At 40.2% G+C, this 25,629-nt stretch overlaps 1 protein-coding gene across 1 annotated transcript in view; it reads left to right on the top strand.

The window, feature by feature from the left end:
• OPHN1 (oligophrenin 1) overlaps positions 1–25,629 on the top strand; it is a 385,933-nt gene that overhangs the window by 117,158 nt on the left and 243,146 nt on the right. Inside the window, exon 3 of the mRNA XM_003272664.4 lies at positions 20,326–20,421. Within this exon, the coding sequence (XP_003272712.1) occupies positions 20,326–20,421 (96 nt within the window). The remainder of the gene's footprint in view (positions 1–20,325; positions 20,422–25,629) is intronic.

The raw sequence follows: 25,629 nt of genomic DNA, 5'->3' as shown, positions 1-25,629 counted from the left end.
TCTTCATTTTTTTTTCTTTTTTATTTTTTATTATACTTTAGGGTTTTAGGGTACATGTGCACAATGTGCAGGTTTGTTACATATGTATCCCTTGTGCCATGTTGATTTCCTGCACCCATTAACTCGTCATTTAGCATTAGGTGTATCTCCTAATGCTGTCCCTCCCCCCTCCCCCCACCCCACAACAGTCCCTGGAGTGTGATGATCCCCTTCCTGTGTCCATGAGTTCTCATTGTTCAATTCCCACCTATGAGTGAGAACATGCGGTGTTTGGTTTTTTGTCCTTGCGATAGTTTACTGAGAATGATGTTTTCCAGTTTCATCCATGTCCCTACAAAGGACACGAACTCATCATTTTTTATGGCTGCATACTATTCCATGGTGTATATGTGCCACATTTTCTTAATCCAGTCTATCGTTGTTGGACATTTGGGTTGGTTCCAACTCTTTGCTATTGTGAATAGTGCGGCAATAAACATACGTGTGCATGTGTCTTTATAGCAGCATGATTTATAGTCCTTTGGGTATGTACCCAGTAATGGGATGGCTGGGTCAAATGGTATTTCTAGTTCGAGATCCCTGAGGAATCGCCACACTGACTTCCACAATGGTTGAACTAGTTTACAGTCCCACCAACAGTGTAAAAGTGTTCCTATTTCTCCACATCCTCTCCAGCACCTGTTGTTTCCTGATTTTTTAATGATGGCCATTCTAACTGGTGTGAGATGGTAATTCACTGTGGTTTTGATTTGCATTTCTCTGATGGCCAGTGATGATGAGCATTTCTTCATGTGTTTTTTGGCTGCATAAGTGTCTTCTTTTGAGAAGTGTCTGTTCATGTCCTCTGCCCACTTTTTGATGGGGTTGTTTGTTTTTTTCTTGTAAATTTGTTTGAGTTCATTGTAGATTCTGGATATTAGCCCTTTGTCAGATGAGTAGGTTGCAAAAATTTTCTCCCATTCTGTAGGTTGCCTGTTCACTCTGATGATAGTTTCTTTTGCTGTGCAGAAGCTCTTTAGTTTAATGAGATCCCATTTGTCGATTTTGGCTTTTGTTGCCATTGCTTTTGGTGTTTTAGACATGAAGTCCTTTCCCATGCCTATGTCCTGAATGGTATTGCCTAGGTTTTCTTGTAGGATTTTAATGGTTTTAGGTCTAACATTTAAGTCTTTAATCCATCTTGAATTAATTTTTGTATAAGGTGTAAGGAAGGGATCCAGTTTCAGCTTTCTACATATGGCTAGCCAGTTTTCCCAGCACCATTTATTAAATAGGGAATCCTTTCCCCATTTCTTGTTTTTGTCAGGTTTGTCAAAGATCAGATAGTTGTAGCTATGCGGCATCATTTCTGAGGGCTCTGTTCTGTTCCATTGATCTATGTCTCTGTTGTGGTACCAGTACCATGCTGTTTTGGTTACTGTAGCCTTGTAGTATAGTTTAAAGTCAGGTAGCGTGATGCCTCCAGCTTTGTTCTTTTGGCTTAGGATTGACTTGGCGATGTGGGCTCTTTTTTGGGTCCATATGAACTTTAAAGTAGTTTTTTCCAATTCTGTGAAGAAGTCATTGGTAGCTTGATGGGGATGGCATTGAATCTATAAATTACCTTGGGCAGTATGGCCATTTTCGCGATATTGATTCTTCCAACCCATGAGCATGGAATGTTCTTCCATTTGTTTGTATCCTCTTTTATTTCATTGAGCAGTGGTTTGAAGTTCTCCTTGAAGAGGTCCTTCACGTCCCTTGTAAGTTGGATTCCTAGGTATTTTATTCTCTTTGAAGCAATTGTGAATGGGAGTTCACTCATGATTTGGCTCTCTGTTTGTCTGTGATTGGTGTACAAGAATGCTTGTGATTTTTGTACATTAATTTTGTATCCTGAGACTTTGCTGAAGTTGCTAATCAGCTTAAGGAGATTTTGGGCTGAGACAATGGGGTTTTCTAGATATACAATCATGTCATCTGCAAACAGGGACAATTTGACTTCCTCTTTTCCTAATTGAATACCCTTTATTTCCTTCTCCTGCCTGATTGCTCTGGCCAGAACTTCCAGCACTATGTTGAATAGGAGCGGTGAGAGAGGGCATCCCTGTCTTGTGCCAGTTTTCAGAGGGAATGCTTCCAGTTTTTGCCCATTCAGTATGATATTGGCTGTGGGTTTGTCATAGATAGCTCTTATTATTTTGAGATACGTCCCATCAATACCTAATTTATTGAGAGTTTTTAGCATGAAGGGTTGTTGAATTTTGTCAAAGGCCTTTTCTGCATCTATTGAGATAATCATGTGGTTTTTGTCTTTGGTTCTGTTTATATGCTGGATTACATTTATTGATTTGCGTATGTTGAACCAGCCTTGCATCCCAGGGATGAAGCCCACTTGATCATGGTGGATAAGCTTTTTGATGTGCTGCTGGATTCGGTTTGCCAGTATTTTATTGAGGATTTTTGCATCAATGTTCATCAAGGATATTGGTCTGAAATTCTCTTTTTTGGTTAAGTCTCTGCCAGGTTTTGGTATCAGGACGATGCTGGCTTCGTAAAATGTGTTAGGGAGGATTCCCTCTTTTTCTATCGATTGGAATAGTTTCAGAAGGAATGGTACCAGCTCCTCCTTGTACCTCTGGTAGAATTCAGCTGTGAATCCATCAGGTCCTGGACTCTTTTTGGTTGGTAAGCTATTGATTATTGCCACAATTTCAGAACCTGTTATTGGTCTATTCAGAGATTCAACTTCTTCCTGGTTTAGTCTTGGGAGGGTGTATTTGTCGAGGAATTTATCCATTTCTTCTAGATTTTCTAGTTTATTTGCATAGAGGTGTTTGTAGTATTCTCTGATGGTAGATTGTATTTCTGTGGGATCGGTGGTGATATCCCCTTTTTCATTTTTTATTGCATCTATTTGATTCTTCTCTCTTTTCTTCTTTATTAGTCTTGCTAGCGGTCCATCAATTTTGTTGATCCTTTCAAAAAACCAGCTCCTGGATTCATTAATTTTTTGAAGGGTTTTTTGTGTCTCTATTTCCTTCAGTTCTGCTCTGATTTTAGTTATTTCTAGCCTTCTGCTAGCTTTTGAATGTGTTTGCTCTTGCTTGTCTAGTTCTTTTAATTGTGATGTTAGGGTGTCAATTTTGGATCTTTCCTGCTTTCTCTTGTGGGCATTTAGTGCTATAAATTTCCCTCTACACACTGCTTTGAACGTGTCCCAGAGATTCTGGTATGTTGTGTCTTTGTTCTCGTTGGTTTCAAAGAACATCTTTATTTCTGCCTTCATTTCATTATGTACCCAATAGTCATTCAGGAGCAGGTTGTTCAGTTTCCATGTAGTTGAGCGGTTTTGAGTGAGTTTCTTAATCCTGAGTTCTAGTTTGATTGCACTGTGGTCTGAGAGACAGTTTGTTATAATTTCTGTTCTTTTACATTCGCTGAGGAGAGCTTTACTTCCAACTATGTGGTCAATTTTGGAATAGGTGTGGTGTGGTGCTGAAAAAAATGTACATTCTGTTGACTTGGGGTGGAGAGTTCTGTAGATGTCTATTAGGTCCACTTTATGTAGAGCTGAGTTCAATTCCTGAATATCCTTGTTAACTTTCTGTCTCGTTGATCTGTCTAATGCTGACAGTGGGGTGTTAAAATCTCCCATTATTATTGTGTGGGAGTTTAAGTCCCTTTGTAGGTCACTGAGGACTTGCTTTATGAATCTGGGTGCTCCTGTGTTGGGTGCATATATATTTAGGATAGTTAGCTCTTCTTGTTGAATTGATCCCTTTACTATTATGTAATGGCCTTCTTTGTCTCTTTTGATCTTTGTTGGTTTAAAGTCTATTTTATCAGAGACTAGGATTGCAACCCCTGCCTTTTTTTGATTTCCATTTGCTTGATAGATCTTCCTCCATCCCTTTATTTTGAGTCTATGTGTGTCTCTGCACGTGAGATGGGTTTCCTGAATACAGCACACTGATGGGTCCTGACTCCTTATCCAGTTTGCCAGTCTGTGTCTTTTGGTTGGAGCATTTAGCCCATTTACATTTAACGTTAATATTGTTATGTGTGAATCTGATCCTGTCATTATGATGTTAGTTGGTTATTTTGCTCATTAGTTGCTATAGTTTCTTCCTAGCCTCGATGGTCTTTACAGTTTGGCATGTTTTTGCAGTGGCTGGTGCCGGATGTTCCTTTCCATGTTTAGTGCTTCCTTCAGGAGCTCTTTTAGGGCAGGCCTGGTGGTGACAAAATCACTCAGCGTTTGCTTGTCTGTAAAGGATTTTATTTCTCCTTCACTTATGAAGCTTAGTTTGGCGGGATAGGAAATTCTAGGTTGAAAATTGTTTTCTTTAAGAATGGTGAATATCGGCCCCCACTCTCTTCTGGCTTGTAGAGTTTCTGCTGAGAAATCAGCTGTTAGTCTGATGGGCTTCCCTTTGTGGGTAACCCGACCTTTCTCTCTGGCTGCCCTTAACATTTTTTCCTTCATTTCAACTTTGGTGAATTTGACAATTATGTGTCTTGGAGTTGCCCTTCTCGAGGAGTATCTTTGTGGTGTTCTCTGTATTTCCTGAATCTGAATGCTGGCCTGCCTTGCTAGATTGGGGAAGTTCTCCTGGATAATATCTTGTAGAGTGTTTTCCAACTTGGTTCCATTCTCCCCATCATTTTCAGGTACACCAATCAGACGTAGGTTTGGTCTTTTCACATAGTCCCAAATTTCTTGGAGGCTTTGTTCATTTCTTTTTATTCTTTTTTCTCTAAACTTCCCTTCTCTCTTCATTTCATTCATTTCATCTTCCATCAGCGATACCCTTTCTTCCAGTTGATTGCATCTGCTACTGAGGCTGCTGCAATCTTCGCGTAGTTCTCGAAACTTGGCTTTCAGCTCCATCAGCTCCTTTAAGCCCTTCTCTCCATTGGTTATTCTAGTTATCCATTCTTCTAATTTTTTTTCAAAGTTTTTAACTTCTTTGCTAGTGTTTTGAATTTCCTCTCGTAGCTCAGAGTAGTTTGATCGTCTGAAGCCTTCTTCTCTCAACTCATCAAAGTCATCCTCCATCCAGCTTTGTTCCGTTGCTGGTGAGGAACTGCGTTCCTTTGGAGGAGGAGAGGTGCTCTGTTTTTTAGAGTTTCCAGTTTTTGTACTCTGTTTTTTCCCCATCTTTGTGGTTTTATCTACTTTTTGTCTTTGATGATGGTGATGTACAGATGGGTTTTTGGTGTGGATGTCCTTTCTGTTTGTTAGTTTTCCTTCTACCAGACAGGCCCCTCAGCTGCAGGTCTGTTGGAGTTTACTAGAGGTCCACTCCAGACCCTGTTTGGCTGGGTGTCAGCAGCGGTGGCTGCAGAACAGCGGATTTTCGTGAGACCACAAATTCAGCTGTCTGATAGTTCCTCTGAAAGTTTTGTCTCAGAGGAGTACCCGGTTAAATGAGGTGTCAGTCTGTCCCTACTGGGGGGGTGCCTCCCAGTTAGGCTGCTCAGGGGTGAGGGACCCACTTTAGGAGGCAGTCTGTCTGTTCTCAGATCTCCAGCTGCGTGCTGGGAGAACCACTACTCTCTTGAAAGCTGTCAGTCAGACAGGGACAATTAAGTCTGTGGAGGTTCTTGCTGAGTTTTTGTTTGTCTGTGCCCTGCCCCCAGAGGTGGAGCCTACAGAGGCAGGCAGGCCTCCTTGAGCTCTGGTGGGCTCCACCCAGTTCGAGCTTCCTGGCTGCTTTGTTTACCTAAGCAAGCCTGGGCAATGGCGGGCGCCCCTCCCCCAGCCTCGCTGCAGCCTTGCAGCTTGATCTCAGACTGCTGTGCTAGCAATCAGCGAGACTCCGTGGGCATAGGACCCTCCGAGCCAGGTGCGGGACACAATCTCCTAGTGTGCCGTTTTCCAGGCCCGTTGGAAAAGCGCAGTATTAGGATGGGACTGACCTGATATTCCAGGTGCCGTCTGTTTCCCCTTTCTTTGACTAGGAAAGGGAACTCCCTGACCCCTTGCGCTTCCTGAGTGAGGCAATGCCTCGCCCTGCTTTGGCTCGCGCACAGTGCGCTTCACCGACTGTCCTGCACCCACTGTTAGGCACTCCCTAGTGAGATGAAACCGGTACCTCAAGCAGAAATGCAGAAATCACCCGTCTTCTGTGTCGCTGGGGCTGGGAGCTGGAGACCGGAGCTGTTCCTATTCGGCCATCTTGGCTCCACCTCTTCATTTTTAATGTAAGCGTTTACAGCTATAAATCTCCCTTTCAGTACTGCTTCTACTGCATGCCATACGTCTTGAAAATTATGTTGTGTTTTTGGTTTCATTTATCTCAAGATACTTGCTATTTTATCTTGTGATTTCTTCTTTGACTCATTGGTTAAGAGTGAGTTATTGGCCGGGAGCACAGGTTCACACCTGTAATCCCAGCATTTTGGGAGGCCGAGGCATGTGGGATTGCTTGAGCTCAAGAGTTTCAGACCAGCCTGGGCAACATAGTGGGAACCCGTCTCTACAAAAAAAAAAAAAAAAAAAAAAAAAAAATTAGCCGAGTCTAGTGGTACTTGCCAGTAGTCCCAGCTACTTGGGAGGCTGAGGTGGGAGGATTGCTTGAGGCTGCAGTGAGCTGAGATTGTGCCAGTATATTCCAGCTGGGGCAACAGAATGAGACCCTGTCTCAAAAAAAAATGTAATTAATTTTCATGTGTTTGTGTATTTTCCTGTTTTTCTTATACTATTAATTTCTAGTTTAATTTCATTTTTATCAGAAAAAATATTTTGTCTGATTTTAAGCTTTTAAAATGTATTAACATTTGTTTTGTGGCCTAACATGTTGTCTGTCCTGGAGAAATTTTCATGTGCATTTCAAAAAATGTGTGTTTTATTGTTGTGGGATGGAGTATTCTTTATATATCTGTTTGCTCCAGTTGGCTTATATTGTTGTTCAAGTACACAAATTCCTTACTGATCTTCTGTCTGGTTGTTTCATCCATTATTGTATCTATTATTGTATAACTATCTGTTTCTTCCTTCGGTTTTGTCAGTGTTTGCTTCACCAGCTAGGCGCCGTGGCTCACGCCTGTAATCCCAACACTTTGGGAGGCCGAGGCAGGCGCATCACTTGAGGTCAGGAGTTCGAGACCAGCTTGGTCAACATGGTGAAACCCCGTCTCTACTAAAAATACAAAAATTAGCCAGGTGCGGTGGCGGGTGCTTATAATCCCAGCTACTCGGGAGGCTGAGGCAGGAGAATCAATTAAATCCGGGAGGCGGAGGTTGAGGTTGCAGTGAGCCCAGATTGCGTCACTGCATTCCAGCCTGGGTGACAGAGCGAGACTCCATGTCAAAACAAACAAACAAACAAACACACACCTTTGCTTCATGTATTCTGGGGATTTCATGTTTGTTGGTTGTATGTTTGTAATTGCTGTGTATTCTACGTGAATCACCCTTTTTAATATATATTATCTATTTTGTTTGATATTCCCATTTTGTTCTTTTTCTTTCTTTTTTGGGAGTGGGGACAGGGTCTTGCTCTGTTGCCTAGCCTGGAGTGCTGTGGCACTATCATGGCTTACTGCAAGCCTTGACCTCCCAGGTTGAAGCCATCCTCCAGCCTCGACTTCCCCGCAACCACCTTAGCTGGGGACTACAGGCATGCACCACCATTCCTGACAAATTTAAATAATTTTTTTTTGGAAGGGGTAGAGACGACTTCTCATGATGTTGCCCAGGCTGGTCTCGAACTCTTGGCTTCAAGCAATCTGCTTGCCTTGGCCTCTCACAGTGCTGGAATTACAGGCATGAGCCATGGCACCTGGCCTCCCCCATGCCTTTTATTCCCTTATTTGGGTTTTCCTATCAGTGCCTCTTTTCCTAGCCTCATCTCCTATTTTTTCTTTTATATTTTGCAGCTGTTTTTCTCCTTGTGCTGTGCTCTGGATGATTTCTTCAGATCTGTTTTCTAGTTTGCTACTAGTATGTTGATGGTTATTTTCTCTTAGCAAGTAAAAACTAATAATCCATTTTTTGGCATTATTGTTGTTGAGCAAATGGCTGTCATTCTGATTCTTGTTTCTTTTGAGATAATCTGTGACTGGTATATGGATTCTAATTTTTCCTATTTTTTTGAATATCTAAATTATTCATATTTAAAAAAATACTTTTTGGAGTGTAATATAATCCTAGATCTTACAGAAGAGAACCCACTTATTTGCCTTGACTGCTGCCTGGCTCTCATATTGGTTTCCTAGTGTGGTTTATAATTTTCAACTGTGAAGTTCTGGGTGGCAGTTGTTTCTTTGGGATTCCCTTATGTGTCCTGGGTTATAGAGGTGTTCTTATGGGGCAGTTATTTTTTTTATGTTTTTTTTGCCTCTTCTTAGAGCTTGTGTGGTGCTGGTTCAGGATTAGTTTTAAAATTAACTTTTGGAAACCTTTGTGAGCAGTATAAACTTGAACTCTAATTAGCAAAAGCTTGTGGTTCTGGATAACTTTATTTTACCATAAATGGGAGACTCTCTAGTATATTCCTACAGTGTCGTATGCCAGTAGACTTCATGAAGGGACCTCATTCCAAGCTCCCAGCTCCTAAGTAATGTCCCTTTGCCTGCTGATAAAATTCCAACTACCACATACAGTGAGTTCTTGTTATTCATGGTAGTTATGCTCTGTAAAGTCAATGTAAACATTTAGTTAGTGAATACTGAACCATTTCTCCTAGAGGAAATACAGGGTTAGGTACCTGTGAGCCTCTCCACATTTTCAGCAGCCAGTCAATACATAAGCTTGTTTTACATGTGTTTCTGTTTAAAGACCCCATATTTTATCATATATATAGTTGACTCATTAACATTGAATTCATGGCCAACAGCACTGTAATCTGTGGCTGAACGAAGCTTATCTAGCACCTACTTGTTTTCTCTGTAAGGATGTCTCAGCCTTCTTTCCTTTAGGACCACCAGATAGTACTTCAGCACTGTGCTAAGAGGCCATGTTAAACAGCTAACCTATCAACAAGAAGTAGAAAATGTGACAAACGTGGCACTAAATAGACCAGGAAAAGGACAATTGTTTTATAGTATGAGAGCTGAAACAAGAAGGCAGTATCCCCCTTTTCAAGCTCAGCATGTATATGTTGGTGACTCACATTTTTCATAGCTATTTGCATGTCCATGAATAAGTGGGCAAAATGTTGCAAGTATTGATTTTGGTCTTGCAAATACATTTTATTGACTAGGCAAATTTGCAAATATAGAATCAGTAAATAATGAGAACTGAGTATATCTAGTTCTAATCTCTCTACTGCCTCAGCTGCTGCTCTCTGCTGTGGCTTTGAATTTGTTCTTCATTTCTAGTACTTGGGAGCTTCTTTTTCTTGCTTTCTCAGTTTGCTATGTATTTTATTTATTTATTTATTTATTTATTTATTTATTTATTTATTTAAGACAGAGTCTTGCTCTGTCGCCCAGGCTGGAGTGCAGTGGCACTATCTCGGCTCACTGCAAGCTCCTCCTCCCGGGTTCACGCCATTCTCCTGCCTCAGCCTCCCGCGTAGCTGGGACTACAGGCGCCCGCGACCACGCCCGGCTAATTTTTTGTATTTTTAGTAGAGACGGGGTTTCACCATGTTAGCCAGGATGGTCTCGATCTCCTGACCTTGTGATCCGCCCGCTTCGGCCTCCCAAAGTGCTGGGATTACAGGCTTGAGCCACCGCACGTGGCAGTTTGCTATGTATTTTAAAAATACACACGTTTGTTCCCTTTTTGCCCAGTATTTTTATGTATTTGGATTAGGAGGAAGATATTTTGGTTAAATCAATCTGATTTATAGAGTGGCTACTTCATTTACTCATTTTAAAAAGGAAAAACATATACTCAAGAGTGTTAGAAGAGACCTTGAGGATTATCTTGTTTATTGGTTCTTAACATGGGTTTCTTATGGCATCTGGGACTGTAGAGATTGTACAGAAGTTTGTGTTACATGTATCTTTCTGGGAAGAAAGTATGTTTTATATTCCCAAAGGGGTCTATAACCCTTTAAAAATGCAAGAACCAGGCTTGGCGCAGTGGCTCACACTTGTAATCCCAACACTTTGGGAGGCCAAGACAGGAAGACTGCTTGAGCACAGGAGTTTGAGATCAGCGTCCTCGATATAGTGTGACCCTGTCTCTACAAGAAAAAAATAAAAAAATAAATAGCCAGGTGTCATGGTGCACAGCTGTAGTCCCAGCTACTCAGGAGGCTGACGTGGGAGGATCACTTGAGCCCAGGAGTTGAGGCTGCAGTGAGCTGAGATCATGCCACTACACTCCAGCCTGGGCAGCCTAGCTAGACCCTGTCTCAAAAAACAAAAAAACAAATGCAAGAACCACTGTCCTAGTCTAGTTTCACTTCAATTTTATAGGCTAACTGCATATATCCTCATTAGTTCATATCAGTCTAGTTAATAGTAACATTAGCCAAATTTTAAAATAAAAATAACTACATTTAGAAAGTGATTTCTTTTCTTTTTTCTTTCTTTTCTTTTCTTTTCTTTTCTTTTCTTTTCTTTTCTTTTCTTTTCTTTTCTTTTCGTGAGATGGAGTCTCACTCTGTCACCCAGGCTGCAGTGCAGTGGCACAATCTCAGCTCATTGCAACCTCTGCCTCCTGAGCTCAAGTGATCCTCCCATCTTAGCCTCCTGAGTAGCTAGAACCACAGGCACACACCACCACACCTGCCTGATTTTTTGGATTTTTGGTAGAGACGGGGTTTCACCATGTTGGCCAGGCTGGTCTCGAACTCCTGAGCTCAAGTGATCTGCCTGTCTCAGCCTCCCAAAGTGCTGGGATTACAGGCGTTAGCCACTGCCGCACCCAGCCAATTTATTTTTTGTGAAGGAACTTCACCATGCCATCTTATTTTAATCCCCCCACAAGCCAATGAGGTAGATGATATTATGTTTCTTTCACAGCTGTAGGAACTAAAGGGAAGCCACAGTAACTGGTAAGTAGTAGCATTTTTTGTTTTTGATTAATTGAGGCCCAGGGAGGCAAGTTAACTTGCCCAAACTCACAAAACTCATTTGTTCCAGAGGCAAGACTAAAACTCCTGTCTTAGTGATATTTCCACTACCTCATTTTGCTTTGGAAAGGCACATAACCTTACCAGGTGGTAATGTGATGATTCATCGAAACTAATAAATTCATAAGTATAAAGGGATGCATGTGTTAAGAGAACATTTTTTATTTCAGACTGAAAGTAGTCAAAACCACAAAGCCTAGGAATCCCTTGGGCAGTTTTATTGTGTAATCTGCTTTAGAAGTAGAGTTGCATCCATGAAGTTTTGAGTCATGTTGAAACTTAGCTACCTAAGTTTCTTCCCAGTTAAAAACTAGGTGCAAATGGAGTTATACACAATACAGGTAAATATATATACCTGTACTTGTAGATAACATTTTATACATGTTTTCCTGTTCTATACATGTTGCATTGTAGTTTGTCTCCTCTATAAGTGGAAACTAATTAGGACTTGGGCTTCATTATTTCCTTTTCTTGATACACCCTTTTTCCACTCCCTGGGTTGATCAGTACCTTTGGCACTAATATCTCAGAACAATTTTCTATAGGTTATCCTTATGCAGCTTTTATGGCATAATGGATTAGTGGCACAATTCACATGGAGTTTCGTATATCCGCTTGCTATAAATTCCTTTTTTTTTTTTTTTTTTGACATAGGGTCTCGCTCTGTCACCCAGGCTGAAGTGCAATGGCATGTGATCTCACCTCACTGCAACCTCTGCCTCCCGGGCTCAAGCAATTCTCCTGCCTCAGCCTCCTGAGTAGCTGGGACTACAGGTGCACACCACCACGCTCGGCTGTTATTATTATTATTATTTTTTTTTGGTAGAGACAGGGTCTCACAATGTTGCCTAGGCTGCTCTTGAACTCCTGAGCTCAGGCAATCCGCATGCCTCAGCTTCCCAAAGTGCTGGGATTACAGGCGTGAGCCACCACGTCTGACCCACTCTATAAATTCCTAATGTAATACAGCCATAGTAATGAAACTAAGCTGTGCTAAATTTTTGCAACATTTATTTAATATTCCTGGGACCACTGAAATGGCAGTAAACTGCTTATATATTAAAGTGGATTTGGGGGCTGGGTGCAGTGGCTCACGCCTGTAATCCCATCATTTTGTGTGGCCAAAGTGGGAGGATCACTTGAAGCCAGGACTTCAAGATCAACTTGGGAAGCAAAGCAAGGGTCTGTCTCTACAAAAAATTTTAGAAATTAGCTGGGTGGAGTGGTGTGTGTTTGTAGTCTTAGCTACGTGGGAGGCTGAGATGGGAGGATCACTTGAGCCTGGGAGGTCAAGGCTGCGGTGAGCTGCGATCACGCCACTGCACTCCAGCCTGGGCGACACAATGAGACCCTGTTTCAAAAAAAGAAGATGAATTTGGGGAAAAAGTAGATTTAATTTTTCGGACAGCTTCCATCTATTAAATTAGACCTTTAGAAATTAAAAAGTTGATTTACTCTTTTAAAGTCATACATTCATTTGGCTAACATTGAGGACCTACTTTATACTGGACATTATTTTAGATTTTGAGATTATGGATAAGAAAAGATTATCTTTTCTCCGAAGCAGCTCACATATTTTCCTCCTCCTTCATTCTTGCTCCCCTTCTTTGTATCTCCCAACTTCCCATTCCAGTTAGTTACTGATTCCTCCCCAATCTTTCCATAAAGTTTGTTATAATCTAATGCCTAGAATCTTTTTCTAACATTTGCTCCAGTAATGAGTAGTAGTCAGCTCCAGTAATGAAGAGCTCATTATCATTACCTGGCTTCCCCCTAAAAGCAGAGAGAGCTTGATGCAGAGTCTTGGGAGCAGAGGTAGTTTAAGTGGAAGCAAGAGTGAGGGACAAAGGAAAAGATCAATGCAGGGAGTGGAAAAGAAGTGAAATGGGAAAGGAGGAAAAGCCAATATTTGGATGCATTATTGAGTTGGCCAGTGCTCAACTAGTTTAATCATGCTGTAGCCTCTGAAGAGCCTTATGAAATATGACTGAGAACTATCCAGCTGGGGACTGAACAGTGGAAGAATTTATTCAGCAGCTCCCTCACCACTGTATGTTTTAATTGGTTCTTTTAAAATTATTTCCATTATTTTATTGATATTTTCTCTTTGGTGAGACATTGTTCTCAGTCTTTCCTTAGTTCTTAGGCATGGTGTCCCCTTGAGCATGGACTATTGTTTCTTGTGTCTTAGTCTGTCTCATAATTTTTTGTTGAAAAGTGAGCATATAAAATCATGTGGCAACTCTGGAAATTAGATTTTTCCCTTCCCCAGGGTGGTTGTTTGTTATTGTTTGCTTATTTATTGACTTTTTGGACTAATTCTATAAAGTGTGTGTTCTTTGTTGTTAGAAGCCACTGAAGCCTCTGATAGATTTGCTTAGTGGGCAGCTAATGATTGAACAATGATTTAATTTAAATACTTTGAACCAATAAGCCTTCCAGCTTTTGCTGCTGGTCATTGTGTGAATTGGGATATGCTTTCAACAACATTCACCTAGGCAGATGACCATTATGCCTTATCTTTCTCTTCCTGCTTGCGCAGAGCCTCAAGGCTAAGCAAGAGGTGGGAGATTAGGAACTTCTTAAGTCTTTCATGGGCCTATGCATATCCTGGAACATGCACATATTCTTTTTTATGACCCATGTCTTTCTAGATTTTACCTTGCAACTTTTCAAAGCCCCTGTGGGCAAGTCATTGTCCATTAAAAATTATTATGATTATTATTTTGAGATGGGGTCTCTCTCTGTTACTCAGGCTGCAGTGCAGTGGTGTGATCACTGCTCACTACAGCCTCACCTCTTGCCACTTCAGCCTCCTGAGTAGCTTTGACCACAGGCATACACTACCTCACCTGGCTATTTTTTATTTTTATTTTTTCTAGAGATGGGGGTCTCACTATGTTGCTCAGGCTAGTCTCAAACTCTTAGGCTCAAGCCGTCCTCCAGCCTCAGCCTTCCAAAGTGCTGTGATTATAGGAATGAGCCACCAAGCCTGGTGTGTTCTTCGATTTTATTTAATTAATTATTTTTTTTTGACCAAGTGTTTTGGTCAGCCTCTTGTTAATTTCAGCTTGTCATACTGCTTCAGGTCACCATAATCTTAAACTATTTCAGATGATTATTTTTGACAAATTCCCCAATAGCAGTGTTGTTTTCACAGAATGAACTTAAAGTGAGAACAAACTAAGACAAATTTTGAGTATAGAGCTTATAGGACTTATTAAACCGGATGGCAATTTTCTGGGGGTAAGGCCTTGTGAAACTTCAACCACATTCTGCCTTCTCTAGTGGCTGCTAAGCTGTTGATTTTCACAGCTGTTGTAGCTGTGCGACTGTGGGTTTTCAGTGTTACTGCAGAGATGGAGATGGTGCTTTGATTAGGATACCTTAATATACCAAAAAGGTCACTGTTCTTATAGAGATTCAGTCTTTTTAAAATTAAATAAACAGCATTCAGATTGCTAAGCCCTTTGTTAATTTAGAGAATGCTAAGCCCTTTGTTAATTTAAAGAATATTTGCAATACATTTATCTGGCAAAAGACTTGTTTCCGGAATACATAAAGAAATCTTATAGTTTAGTAATAAGACAACTCAATTATAAAATGGGCAAGAGATTTGAACAGACCCTTCTTGAAAAAAAGATACACAAATGCTCAATAAATATATAAGACATTTATATCATTAATCACCAGAAAAATGCAAATTAAAACTAGTGAGATACTATTACACATCCATTAGAATGACTAAAATGAAAATAAATAAATAACCAGGTATTGGCAAGTATGTGGATCATCTGAAATTATCCTACAGAATGCAAAATGGTATAATCATGTTTGAAAAAAAAAGGTCATTTATTTTATAAAAGATTCATAAAAACAGGCCGGGCGCGGTGGCTCACGCTTGTAATCCCAGCACTTTGGGAGGCCGAGGTGGGCGGATCACGAGGTCAGGAGATTGAGACCACGGTGAAACCCCGTCTCTACTAAAAAAATACAAAAAATTAGCCGGGCGCGGTGGTGGGCGCCTGTAGTCCCAGCTACTCAGAGAGGCTGAGGCGGGAGAATGGCGTGAACCCAGGAGGCGGAGCTTGCAGTGAGCCGAGATTGCGCCACTGCACTCCAGCCTGGGCGACAGAGCGAGACTCCGTCTCAAAAAAAAAAAAAAAAAAAAAAAAAGATTCATAAAAACATTTTTATTTGATACATATTTGTACGTATTTATGGGATACAGTGTGATATTTCAATACGTGTATATAATGTGTAATGATCAAATCAGAGTAATTAGCATGACCTAAAATATTTATCATTTCTTTGTCTGGGGAACATTCAAAATCCTGTTTTCTAACTATTTGAATATATACAATAAAATACTGTTAACTATAGTCACACCGCATTGCAATAGAAAGTGGAACTTTTTCTTCTATCTAGCCATAATTTTGTATACATTAACCAACTCTTCTTTGTTTCTTTGAGACAGGCCTAACCAACTCCTGTTTATCCCCTGCTCCTCCCTACCCTTCCAAGCCTCTAGTAACCACTACTCTATTCTCTACTTCTATGAGATCAGCTTTTTTAGCTCTCACATACGAGTAAGAGCATGTGGTATTTATCTTTCTTGTCCCTGGCTTATTTTAGTTAACATAATTTCTTCAAGGCTCACCCATGTTGCCATGAATGCCGGGATTCATGCTTTTTAATTGCCGAATAGTATTTCGCTGTGTATATATATTACATTTTCTTTCTTTCTTTTTTTTTTTTTTTGAGATGAAGTTTCGCTTTTGTTGTTCAGGCTGGAGTGCCATGGTGTGATCTCGGCTCACTGAAACCTCTGCCTCCTGGGTTCAAGCGATTCTCCTGCCTCAGCCTCTCAAGTAGCTGGGATTACAGGCATGCACCACCACACCCGGCTAATTTTGTATTTTTTTAGTAGAGATGGAGTTTTACCATGTTGGTCAGGCTGGTCTCAAACTCCTGACCTTAAGTGATCCACCCGCCTTGGCCTCCCAAAGTGCTGGGATTACAGGCGTGAGCCACTGAGCCTGGCCCATTTTCTTTATTCATTTATATATTGATGAACACTTAGGTCGATTCCATATTTTGGCATTGTGAATAGGTGCTGCAATAAAAATGATGCAGGTATCTCTTTGATATACTGCTTTTGGGGTCTTTTGTGATTCCAGATAAATTGTAGCATTTGTTTTGATATTTCTGTGAAGAATGCCCTTTGCATTTTGCTAGGGATTGCACTAAAGTATAGGTTGTTTGGGATAGTATGTTCATTTTAACAATATTAACTTCTAAAATTCTTGAACATGGGATGTCTTTTCCTTATTTTTGTGCATCCTATTCACTTTCCTTCTTCAGTGTTTTATAGTTTTCTGTGTGTAGATCTTTTACTTCCTTGGTCAAATTTATTCCTAGGTATTTTATTTTTTTGTAGCTATTGCAAATGTGATTGCTTTCTTTTTTAAAATTTTTATATTTTTAAGATACAGGGTCTCACTCTCACCTAGGCAGGAGTGCAATAGCATGATCATAGCTCAATGTAGCCTTGAACTCCTGGGCTCAATCAGTCCTCTCACCTCAATCTCTCAAGTAGCTAGGACTACAGGCTTGCACCACCACACATAGCTAATGTAAAGAAAATTTTTTGTGTGTGCAGACAGGGTTTCACTATATTGCCCAAGCTGATCTCAAACTCCTAACCTCAAGCAATCCTCCTGCCTTGGCCTCCCAAAGCTCTGAGATTAAAGGCATTAGCCACTGCAACCCGCCGTGATTGCTTTTTAAATTTCTTTTTTTTTCTTTTTCTTTTTTTTTTTGAGCTAGAGTCTCTCTCTGTTGCCCAGGCTGGAGTACAGTGGCAGGATCTCGGCTCACCGCAATCTCTGCCTCCTGGGTTCAAGCGATTCTCTTGCTTCAGCCTCCCAAATAGCTGGGACTACAGGTGCATGCCACCACGCCTGGATAATTTTTGTATTTTTAGTAGAGACGGGGTTTCACCATGTTGGCCAGGCTGGTCTTGAACTCCTGACCTCAAGTAATCTGCCCACGCTGGCCTCCCAAAGTGCTCAATTATAGGCATGAGCCACTGCGCCTGGCTCTTGATTTATTTTTAGCTAAATGTGGCACTCGGGTTATGTGTACTTACCAATTTACCATGTAACCCACGCATTGGAGAAATGAAAACATACGCCCTGAAGAGGCTCGTGCATGAATTTTCTTTGAAACTTTATTCACAATGGTGAAAAACTGAAATAAACACTGATGTCCATGAAGAAATGATAAATAAACACATTGTGGTATATTTACATAATGGAGTGTTACTTAGCAACAAAAACAAAAATTACTGACACAAGTGATAACATGGATGAATTTTAAAACATTGTGCAGACCTAAATGAGTCCGATACAAAGGAGTCTATTTTATATGATTCTATTTTCATGAAACTCTCAAAAAGTATTGTGATGAAAAACAGGTGTCTACACTAATTAATCAATCTTGTTCATATTCTGTCTCATTCCCTTAAAGTTCAAAGTGCCTAAAAAGCACTATCCAACTACATTCTATAATGTGTAAGGGAAAGGTGAAGTAAAGACATTGTGGAAGACACATACATAAATAAGGTGATGGAGAGAGGACTCTGAAAGCTGGACTGAAAAATATTGACACAGTGGCAGAGTGGACGGGGACAGGGAAGATAAAATGATGAGTTCACATTGTTTGGAGTGATGTAGTGAATTTTAAGACGATGAAGAATTAAATGTGTCACACACGACAAGCATTTCTAGGTTATCTATGGATTCTTTGTAGTCTAGAAGTCATCCACTTCACTTATTTATCTAAAATATATGAGTCTTTTCCAGGACTTTTCTCAGCACAAGGGACAAATATATGGGAACTTGGACCTTGTTTCAAGAAGAGCTGTGAATTTATGCTTTTTTTTTTTTTTTTTTTTTTGAGATGGAGTCTCGCTCTGGCACCCAGGCTGGAGTTCAGTGGCATGATCTCGGCTCACTGCAACCTCCACCCCCCAGGTTCAAGTGATTCTCCTGTCTCAACCCCCCGAGTAGCTGGGACTACAGTAGTCCGCCACCACAGCGGGCTAATTTTTGTATTTTTAGTAAAGATGGGATTTCACCAAGTTGGCCAGGCTGGTCTCAAACTCCTGACCTCAGGTGATCTGCCTGCCTCAGTGTCCCAAAGTACTGGGATTACAGGCGTGAGCCACCACACCCGGCTGCTTGATCATGTTTTTGAATGGAATTTGTGTGCATTGTTTCATTTTTTGTTCATTTGATTCTAAGGTGAGGACAGTATTTCCTACTTTTATGTAGTTGGGAGCAGTAAATGGAAATGTTTGTGGAAAGTTCCTCATAAAATTTCAAGGCCTTTTGTAGATATAGTGTTTTAAAGGCCCAGAATCTGGAGAAAAGAAGAGATAGGTACCAATAATGAAAAGGGAGACTAGATGCAACTTCTTCCTTATTCCATGCCTTTATTTTCAAAATACTATAAATGTTGAATATTGTACTATTTGTGGTTTCTGAAATTTTGAGATAATTTTAAGGAGAGGAATAATTAATACCTGTACCTTCTTTGGCTCAAATAATACTTAGGAAATACTAGTAGGTGTGGAAGAGCAACACAATAAATGTTTTTATTTAATTTCCCTGAGCATAACAGAGAGCAGATGGGGAATTCTGGGCCTGCCCTTTTTGACTGTTAGCCAAGGAGAGCAGAAAAAATAAATTGTTTTCCAGACATGGAGCCAGTTTTGTGTTCTCGTTGCTGATGTACTGTGAAAGGATTTGAAGGGTGTGCATGCACTTGTCACATTCATGTGGCTTAGATTTGTAGTGGAAAATGTGATTCTAGATTGTCAAAATTGTGAGAAGCTATGGTAACCTGGTCTGTGTAAAAATGTCATTATTATTGTTATTATTACTATTTTCAGTGATTTGTTCAAAGAATTAAGACTTAAAATTCTGATAATAAGTATTTCTGAAAATGAGACAAAGACAAAATGCTAATAAAATTTTTGGCTTATAATTTGTTTTAGCCAAATGCTTGAACTTGTTTTATTGTGTTTTTGCTTAATGATGACAGCTTTTCATTAAAAGGACTCAGTGTGGTTGCTTGCCTTGTCTCCATTTTCCTTGGTCTGAGAGCAAATACTCAGGCTCAGTAAGTCCATGCATATGATAGGTTTGAAAATGCAGGATGGAGGAGGGTGATGAAACTAGGGAGAGAAGGAAGAAATCGGAAAAGAGAGCCAAAAATAACCAACAAGCTTAAGCTTTCCTAGAATATGGTCTAACAGGTTAGCTTAGTTGGTAAGATCAGTATGCCTCAAAGTTAAAGAGTATATGAATGCCCTGGGGCTTGTATAAAAATGTAATTTCTGATTTGTTAAGTCTAGGGTAGGGCTTGGCAATGTGCATTTCCTTCCACCTCCCAGGTGATGATGCTGCTGCTGGCCTTAGAACTACTCTTGGAGTGCAACAAGGGTCAAAAGTTGGGTTGGACCTCTTGGTGGGGACATATTTAAAAAATCTCAATAAAGATAACTTCTCAAAAGTATAGCTAAACATGATTCAATTTTATACCAACTTATACACTAAAATATATTCTAAAATTCAAAATCACTGACCAAAAAAAAAAGCATTTGTTTGGCCCTGTCACCCTGATTGTTTTCATTCATTGCTTTCTTAGGTTGGGTCTCTTGATAAATACTCTGTGAACAAGTTAAGACTCTTCGTCCTCCAGATAGCATCCTAACCCAGGCTGTCATCTGGTTAACTTGTAAAATGTCCAGGTAGTACCTGTATCATCATGGGTAGGGCTCTGGAGAAGCAGACAGACCACCTGGCTTCTGTTTCCAGCTTTGCCACCAAGCTCTGGGACTTTGAACTCCACATGTATAGAATGGAAAGCATCTAGTCTATTGCCCACAATAGGGGTTTAGGAAATGTGTGAGGAGACCCTCTTAAGAGTATATCTAAGTAGTTTCATGTCTTCCATGCTCTGAGTGGAACAGGTCAGAGAGGAGAGGTGTTGAGGATAAAAACATGTCCCATAACTTTTAAGGACTTTACTGAGATGCCCCATCCTTTCTTCTTCTGATTTTAGTTGTTGAAACTTTCTTCTACTGCATATCTAATCTTTCGTTTTATTTCATTAAATGCTAGTTGCAACCTGCTCAGAGCATTTACCTTTGGTTTCTTTTATCTGCTCTTACAGAGATGAGGAAATAGATCAAAGCATAGCATTGTTGAACATTTCTCTTGTTACCCTTCCTTTGCAGATTATTCTTCTGCTGTTCAGAAATTTTCCCAGACGCTGCAGTCATTTCAGTTTGATTTCATTGGAGACACTCTGACTGATGATGAAATTAACATTGGTAAGTCTTCAGCTACATGTGGTCATATACCTGTTGAGGCAGCCCTGAGACCATGTAGTCTTTTTGATTTGTGGATACGGAGCACTTGTATGTCTTCATCCACTGTGGTCCAGTGCCAAGGCCCTAGGAGGTTGATTAGGATGGATAAGGAAACTTTCCCTGCCAGTCTCATTTCCTCCTCACACGACAGCAATCAAAAGATACCCTTAAACTTCTACTGAGGTTTTTGACTCAGACAGTCTGCAAGCGACCTTTTCTTTAAAGCATAGTTATTTTCCTAAAGGATATATTAAAAGGGGGACTTTTTTGGTTTATTTCCCAAAATGGTTGGAGTTAGATTCTTCTAAGGAATCAAATTTCCCTAGAAAGTGTTAAGTTAGCATTTGTGTATCTACAACTTATCAGGAACAGGTTGCTTGGCATCTCTCTTGGGAACTGGATTTAACAACTCTATTAGTTGTATAATCTTGGACAAGATATTTCTGTCTCTGAGTCTCATCTTGTCCTCCGTAAAATGGAGTTAATATCTATCAAAGATGTTAAAAAGAGGAGGTTGAATAGTAGAAGTCAAAAGAAGTTTGTGTTTGTATTATTTGTTATGAAGGTAAAGAGGAGAGGTTAACAAACCCCTGGGCCCATTCCAGCTCACCACCTGCTTTTGTAAATAAAGTTTTATTGGAACATACCCATACTCATTTATTTAAGCGTTTTCTGTGGGTATTTTTGTGGCACAAGAATAGCACTGAGTAATTAGTGACCACCACTGGATGGTCCTCAAAGCCTAAAATCGTTATCTTCTGGCCATTTAAGAAAAAGTTTGCTGATTCCTGAGTTAAAGGGTTAGTGTAGAGCATTTGCTAGATGAGAACACTGAACCAAAGAGCTATTATGAATGATCTGTTGTTACTGGAACAAGTTAGTAACACAGTTATATTTATTAGCCCTGGAACTAAAATGTGAAAATGTATTATTATTAATAAATGCCTATTGTAGTCAATTTTAATAATATATAAAAGTATAAGTTACTTATGATAGGAAGATATTCCTGCACAGAAATAGCATATTGGACATACTTTTATATTATCCTTTAAGTCTTTTTCTCTACATATATCTGTTTTCTTTGTATGCAATGTAGTTCATATTAAATATATAATATTATCTTTCTAACCAAATATTTTATTATAAGCATTTTCCCATGTAATTTAAAATTTCTCACAAGTTTTATGGGTGGTTTGTATGGCCTTGTTTTGTTCACTGCTGTTTTCCCAGCACATAAAGGAGTGCCTGACATATAGTAGATGTTCAATGAAATGTTGGTAAATGAATGAATAATGGATACATTCAAATTTCATTATTACGAGAGCTATACTTCATTTAATATTTAGCTATTATTGGAAATATAGCTTATTTCCATTTTTCACTATTATAAGTAATATTTCAATGAACATTTTTTAGATTTAGATTGGTGACCATTTTGGTTAAATGTGACTGTGTAACTAGTGAGTCAGATATTTGTATTTGTATTATTTTCTTATTCACTCCATTTTATTTTACTTCAGTAAATCTATCCAGGTCCAAGTGCATGACTTATTTAAAAGTTAACATTATGGGCTCTGGAATCAAGTAACCCAAGTTTGAACTCTACCTCTACATCTTAATAGCTCTGTAACCTTGGCAAGTAACTTCACCTCTCTAAGTGTTAAATTTTCTTATCTTGTAAAGTGGGGATGAGGTAATGCCAAGTGTGCATAGTGTCTAAATGAATGTTAGGTACTTCAACATTATTATTAATATAAGATATTTTGTACTTCTTTTTAAAAATAACTGCTACTTGCCTGTCAGTTGGAAGATTGGGAGATACATGGTACATGAAATTACATAAATGGCTCCTTTTTCTGGTATAAGGGTCTGATTTTGAACAGGTGGCTATTTATACCAAAGCCACCAATAGATCTGAGACTTTTCTCATGTCTTCCTTTATGTTGAACTTTGAGCCTTAATTCTCTTAATCCCATGAACCTCACTGCAAATGTCAATGAGTGCTATGCAAGAAAAAGGGTGTGTGAGTCTGAGCAAAATGACTTATAAACAAAAGAAAAATGACTCCTTGGTGATGCCAGGTTCCTGTGGGGGTCTGTGGGGCTCCATCAGAGCTGCTCATTATGACATCTTTGCTGCTTTTTTTTAAAAAAGAAAGAAAGACAGGGTCTTGCTCTGTTTACCCAGACTGGTTTTGAACTCCTGGACTCAAGTTATCCTCCCACCACCTTGGTCTCCCAAAGCTCTGTGATTACAGGCATCAGCTACCACACCCGGTCTTTTGCTTCTTCTTTTTTTTTTTTTTAAGATGGAGTCTTGCTCTGTTCCCTAGGCTGGAGATCAGTGGGCTCACTGCAACCTCTGCCTCCCGGGTTCAAGCGATTCTCCTGCCTGAGCCTTCCGAGTAGCTGGGATTACAGGCACCCGCCACCATGCCTGGCTAATTTTTGTATTTTTAATAAATACATGGTTTCACCATATTGGCCAGGCTGGTCTCGAACACCTGACCTCAAGTGATCCAACCCATCTTGGCCTCCCAAAGTGTTGAGATTACAGGCGTGAGCCATAGTGCCCGGCCTTTTTGCTTCTTAATGTATGATTTATAATAACTCTTTAACTCAGTGATCATTTGCCTGCCAATTTCAGAAGCTCTTACTTATCATTTGAACACTGCTTTTAAGGATGCTGACTTAATGAACTGGCTTTCATTATTGAGGACTGAAGAGAGGCTTTGAAAATTCATTGGCCTGTCATGGTCATTGTCTTTGTTGAATCTCATTTTGAAAGCTGGGAATTGTGGTGGTAGTAAGAGGAAGAGCCAGTACTCCAACAGCTGAGGCTGAGGCTCTCTGGAGGCTTTGAGAAAAAAATATTGGGGACCCTACTGGGAGGCTATTGTTGGGAAAGAGCAGTTGCTTTGGAAGCTGAGAACGCAGAGTGTGCCATGCCCTCCTATTGCCAATGCTGCTGGCCCTGAGTCAATACATCTTGTTTCACTGGAAAAAAAATTGCTTAAAGCACACTTTGGATGGAATTGTGATACCGTTTTGGATTCCACATTATATGTGCAGTGGGCCTTCTCATTAAAAATTTTTCATTATTGGCTCCAAAAGTCACTCAGTAGCGTTGTAGGTACTTGTTATTTAGCAGAAATGACAGTGCTTCCTAGAGCTCATGGAGAAAGCCTGAGGATTCTGAAGAGTTCCTCCCCCTGATGATCAGCTCGATGACTTACTCTGAATAGTTTGTGTCTAACAGGGACAAGTGGGAGGCCATGTGTCATTGATCCGACCGTGACTTTTTTCACTGCTTTAGAGTTAGACATCTATGCCTTCAATTGGCATTGCCTTGTCTTTACCTCTATGTCTCTGTAACCAAAGGAAATCCCAGGTGTCTAAGAAGTCTTGTGTCTGCTTAGATTTGAGTTTTATTTGTTAGCTATGGGATCTTGGCAACATTAATTGAGCTTGTTGAGCATCTGTTTTCCTCATCAGTATAGTGGGGGAGTATAATCCACCTCACAAGGTCATGAGGAGCAAATCAGATAATACTTATATCAGAGAGTGTCTGTAAATGATTTAGCTCAGTGTCTGGCATATAGTTGGTGCTCAATAATTCATTGTTATTGATTCTACTAGGAACACTGTAGAAGGTAATTTGTGGAAAACAGTGTTGGTTTGGAATTATATTTCCCAAATTAACCAAAGAAAAATGTAGGACTGTAAAATGTCCATGTTGGCGGGGACCTTAAATAGTATTTAGTTCATTATTTCTCGTATAACTTCATATCTGAGTCACCTGAGGATCTTGTTTATCCTGTCACAGGACCTACCTTATACCTAAAGAATCAGAATCTCTATAGCGGAGACCAGGGCCTTGATTTTTACATAGTCTTTATAACATCAGCGAGCATTTTGTAACCCCAGGACAGATCTCAAGCTTTTCCAAACTGTGCTCCTTGGATCCTCAGTGTCTCCCATCTTTCATGATCAAATGAAACAGCGGTTTATATTGGGCTTTCATGTAAGAATTTGCTTGAAAATGGGATTTGTAGATTAAATGTGAGAAGCAGACACTTTTAGAGTCCTCCCAAATAGCAGGTGTCATTGTAAGCACTTTATATAAACCAATGAGAGAAAGAGAGACAGAATAGTAGCAAGTTTATCCCTCAGTTCAACAGATGGGGAAACTGAGATCCAGAGGTAGGGATGTGATTGTGGAAGTTACCACACAGCTACATAGTACCAGATTTGCTATTAGAGCCTGAATCTCCTAAGGCCCAATTGATTCATTCAATAACATTTTATTGAGCATCTGCTATAAAGCTTGTCCTCATGGACTTCCCAATCATACAAGTTTTGGCGTAGGTAAATGACTTGCAGTGTCACCATAGCACCATGAGCTAGAAAGAGGCTCGTTTTCCACATAGGCTTAAGAGAATCTGCTTACTTTTTTTTTTTTTTTCTGTGATAGAGTCTCACTCTTGTCACCTAGGCTGGAGTGCAGTGGCGTGATCTCGACTCACTGCAACCTCCGCCTCCCGGGTTCAAGAGATTCTTCTGCCTCGGCCTCCCGAGTAGCTGGGATTACAGGCATGCGTAATTACAGGCATGCGTAAATACATGCCCGGCTATTTTTTGTATTTTTAGTAGAGACTGGGTTTCACCATGTTGGCCCGGCTGGTCTCGAACTCCTGACCTCAGGTAATCCGCCTACCCTGGCCTCCCAAAGTGCTGGGATTACAGGCGTGAACCACTGCACCCGGCCAGGTTACTCTTTTCTCAGGATCCCTTATATGTATTTTTGTTCATTAGTAAATAGGTAGAGAGTGTCCACTAAATGACATAAACAAGGGATTCAGAGACATAGAACACATCTTCCTGTCCTCAAGGATCTCATAGTCTAGTAAAGGAGGTGGATAAATAAATAGACAATGGCAACACGATGTGATAAGGACTATGGTAGAGGTAAGCACATGGTAGCCCCTAATTGAGACTGGTGTGTATATGTACTGGGGGACAGGATGATGGGGAGAATAAACAAGGAAGCCTTCTCAGAGAAGTGATATCTGAGTCAGTTCCAGGGTTAAGGTGAAACAAGGCAGGCGGCTAGGGCTCCGATTTAAGGAGGCACTTACTCTCAGGGTTGTGCAAGTACAGGCTGGCACTT

This window comes from Nomascus leucogenys, chromosome X (genome assembly GCF_006542625.1).
Source record: "Nomascus leucogenys isolate Asia chromosome X, Asia_NLE_v1, whole genome shotgun sequence".
Taxonomy (NCBI): Eukaryota; Metazoa; Chordata; class Mammalia; order Primates; family Hylobatidae; genus Nomascus; species Nomascus leucogenys.
Note: the sequence above shows the minus strand (reverse complement) of the source record. Positions and strands in the feature narration are given on the sequence as shown.